A 3726-nucleotide genomic window follows, 5' to 3' on the forward strand; every position below is an offset into this window, starting at 1 on the left:
TTAAAATCCTGACAAAAACAATTGATTCTCTTAATACGAACAATGTCGATTTGCTAACCATGTTTTAGAAAGTTAATCATGGACAATTTAGGCCTAAACAGAAATATCTAAATGTAACAATTTATATTTATATCTGCATTATTGTGAAAATGCAAGGAATTCAAATCACAAAATTATAGATAAACAAACACAAGTAAAATGTGTGTTAACATGTGATAAGATTATTAACAAAAACCAAAAGAAAAACCTAAAAATGGATAGAAGTAAAAGACAAAAAAAAGAGGTTTGTGTAGAAGTAGCAAAAGACAGAAAGGAAAGAAGAAGAAGACAGAGTCACAAAAACCACAAGACCCCCCAAAAGCATCACACACGTATACCAAAATGTCCTTTCACCATTTCACACCAACACTTTCTGCATATCCTTTCACTTCATCAAATTAAAACTCTCACTCTCACACACTCTCTCTTACTATATATACACATTTTCTCACAATTTTTACCACACACCCTTTTTCTCCTTTTCACTTCAAACCTCAAACCCTTACAATGGCCTCTGAAAATGAAGGAAGAAGCAAAAGTAGAAAAAACAAAGGTCCAAAGAAACCACCACAGAGAGGCTTAGGTGTTGAACAGTTAGAGAGAATGAGAACTCAAGAAGCACTCAGAAAAATGGCTGAAGCTTCTGGTGTATTCAACATTGATCATCATCATCACCATCATCATCAACAACATCATCAACAGCAACAACAACAAGTTCTTTTGAGGTATGGTGCATTATCATCAAATGTTCCATTTCAGTTTCCTCAACAACAAATGATGATCAATGAAAACAACAACAATGGTAGTACTATTGTTGGTGCTTCTGCTTTTGGTCCTTACAAGAATGGGTTTGGTGTTGGAACATGTTCTAACGTTGCTTCAGGTTGGTTTTTACCTAATAATCAACATAACAACAAACCAACTCATTTTGGATCTGAATCGTCACTTCTAAGAAACCCTCTTGAGCCTTCTAAAGATTCTCAATCTCAATCCTTTGATCTTTGCCTCAAGGTATTTTTCACTATTTTTCTGTTCATTTTAATGAATGTTTCATATATTAATTCGAGTTTGTTGTTTCAGAAAACACGTTTGAATGAAGAAGAAAATGTAACAAGAGGTTCAATATGGTCTAATCATGTTCATGATTTTCATAACAAACTGTTGTTCAAGCATGATGAGGTAGAAAAATTCTCATAATTATATATATTTAATTAATTAAATTATTTGTTTATTTTATTGATGAGTTAAGAAATTGATAGGGTTATTTTCTGTGTTGTTAAGAGTGTGGAGATTGTTGCAGTACATAGGAGAGGAAATTCTTCATCAGGAAATGGCAGAGTTTTAATGGAATATAAGTTTTTTCCTAGAAAAGATGAAAGAGACACAGTTTTGGAGCAAGAATTCCCAACAATTGATTTTGGGTTTGGTGAAGCTTCTTCATCTTCATCTATCACTGTTAATACTTCAGCTTATGGTGGTGGAGATTCTTCAAATGGTTATGATTCCATTGATTTATCTTTGAAGCTTTGAATTAACACTACTATATAGTACTTATTATTATACCTTAAAAAAACAAAACTAGTATTGTTATTGTTTTCTTAGGTTTATTATGTTGTTATTGTGTTTCTGGGTTTTAAGCCCTAACAACTGTTACATTCAATAGAATTTATTAGTGTCAATGCTTTATAGTAAATTCTGATCACACTATTTAACTTTTGAGATGATTAAAAAATAATTGATTTTGAAGAATGTAAAAATTTCTGTTCTAAAGATAATTTAAATGTTGTATGTGCTGAAACAAATGCTGGCTTTTCTGTCATGCCGTTTATGGGAGTCAAGTATAGAGAATGCTTCAAAAAATGTGAAAAAAATTATTCATTAAAATAGATCCCAATGCTAAAAAAACCTATGAATATTGGCATTTGTGTTGTGTAGCTAATAAGAGTATAAGAACATAGGGAAAATAAATAAATTAATAAATAGATTTATTTAAAAATTAATGCATGAAATTAAGAGTTTCTTTTTTCATGTAGTGAGAGTTGTTTGGCAGAGTGGCTGCGGCAAACAGGCTATATGTTTGAAGAGAAAATGCAGTGTCAGTAGAAGTGAGGATTGATGTGGAAGCTTTTTAATTATAATCACTTTTTTGAATTGGGTGCTTCATCTTTTTGTGTCCCTGTAATTAATCTCTCTTGTTTAGGTAAAACTGCACCCTAATATCTCTTCCTATGTTTTCTTTTCTTCCTCATAGTTGAAAGATAGTACAACAAAATTAATTATTCAACCATTATCAGTTTTCAGTTGTGCTATATATCTGCCAGGAGTAAGATAGGTATTAGTATAACAATAACATTCTATAAGAAAAAGTGCATTCAAATTAAGCCTATTTAAGTTTTCTCTTTAACCCAAAGTGTAGTTGAAAAAATTTATTAATTAGTCATTTTAATTTTAAAATGTCTATAGTTTTAAAGCACAGTTGAGAGATTAATATATCAAGAATAGAAATGTGAATGAAGGATGAAGTTTATAAGGATTTTTGGATAAACTATGTTTCTAAACTTGTTTAGAGAGTTCTTATTCTTATTGAAGAGCGGACGATGGAGACCACTCAAAGTTGATATTTGCATTGTTTATCGTTTGAATATGCAAATGTATATTGGACAATGAATCATTGGCGCATAGTGGAAAGAGTTAAGATATGGCAAATTTGTTCGGAGAAATTATAGTTCACCCAACAAATTTAAGGTGGAAAAACAAATGCAATTGAGAAAACTTAAAGGAAAATCAACATAAAAGTAAGATTAGTGAATTATATTATATTATGCCTAATGGGGAGATTAGATCTTGAAAATCTATAAATATGAGGCAAAGCAAGTTCATTTGGAAAAATTAGTTTTTACATATTATTAATTAGTTTATAGTTTAGTAAAACTATTAGTGAAAGAGATTTTTTTTTTTTTTAATAAGCAAGGATTATATTGATCAAGAGAACCTAAGTTCTCATAACAAGATACAAGAAGCCCGGAATGAGTACCGGACCAAGAAAAATAGACTCCAATTGAGCATTACGACAAAAAGAATAGGGGATCCCTACTAAATTCGTAAAAATTACAATTAAGATGTATATTTTTCCCTACAAAAGATCAACGCCACACCAATGCTTTAGCTCCCCAAACTATATCGGAGATGTTCCAAACTATCAGTGAAAGAGATAAAGTTGTTATAATATTAAAGGTCTGTCAAAGTATATTACACACTCAAACTTAAATTATTATATTTCTTAAGGTGACGCGATAGATAACATCATAAATAAATAATAAATATACAAAGTTTTTAAATCAACAACACATTTTTAACAATCAGATTTTTTCTCAAAGTATTGTATCTAAACATTCATAATTCAGTCTTTATCCATGATGTCAACAACACATTTGTTTGTTTTTTTTTTTTTTGTAGCTCCCTTCTTTATTAACCCTATTTACTAGTAGTATTTTTCTCCCATAAACTAAATCTTACAACAAAGTTTATTTCATACACATGAGCAATTCAAACTACTTAAAAGATTAACTATTTCTCTGATTTCTTTTGGCGTGACAGGGGTTACTCAATTAAATCACAATTCGTGCATTACTATAATTAATTAAGACCTTGCTTTAAATATTTTTCAACAATTTAATTAAAAATATT

At 29.9% G+C, this 3726-nt stretch overlaps 1 protein-coding gene across 1 annotated transcript; it reads left to right on the forward strand.

The window, feature by feature from the left end:
* Positions 1 to 528: 528 nt before the first annotated feature.
* On the forward strand, positions 529 to 1569 carry LOC131651132 (uncharacterized; the record flags this gene model as incomplete). Its single annotated transcript, XM_058920800.1, has 3 exons — positions 529 to 1050; positions 1120 to 1218; positions 1321 to 1569. Coding segments are annotated over 3 exons (870 nt in total), but the record flags the coding sequence as incomplete, so codon positions are not given.
* Between the last annotated feature and the right edge of the window lie 2157 nt (positions 1570 to 3726).

This window comes from Vicia villosa, linkage group LG2, assembly GCF_029867415.1.
Source record: "Vicia villosa cultivar HV-30 ecotype Madison, WI linkage group LG2, Vvil1.0, whole genome shotgun sequence".
Taxonomy (NCBI): Eukaryota; Viridiplantae; Streptophyta; class Magnoliopsida; order Fabales; family Fabaceae; genus Vicia; species Vicia villosa.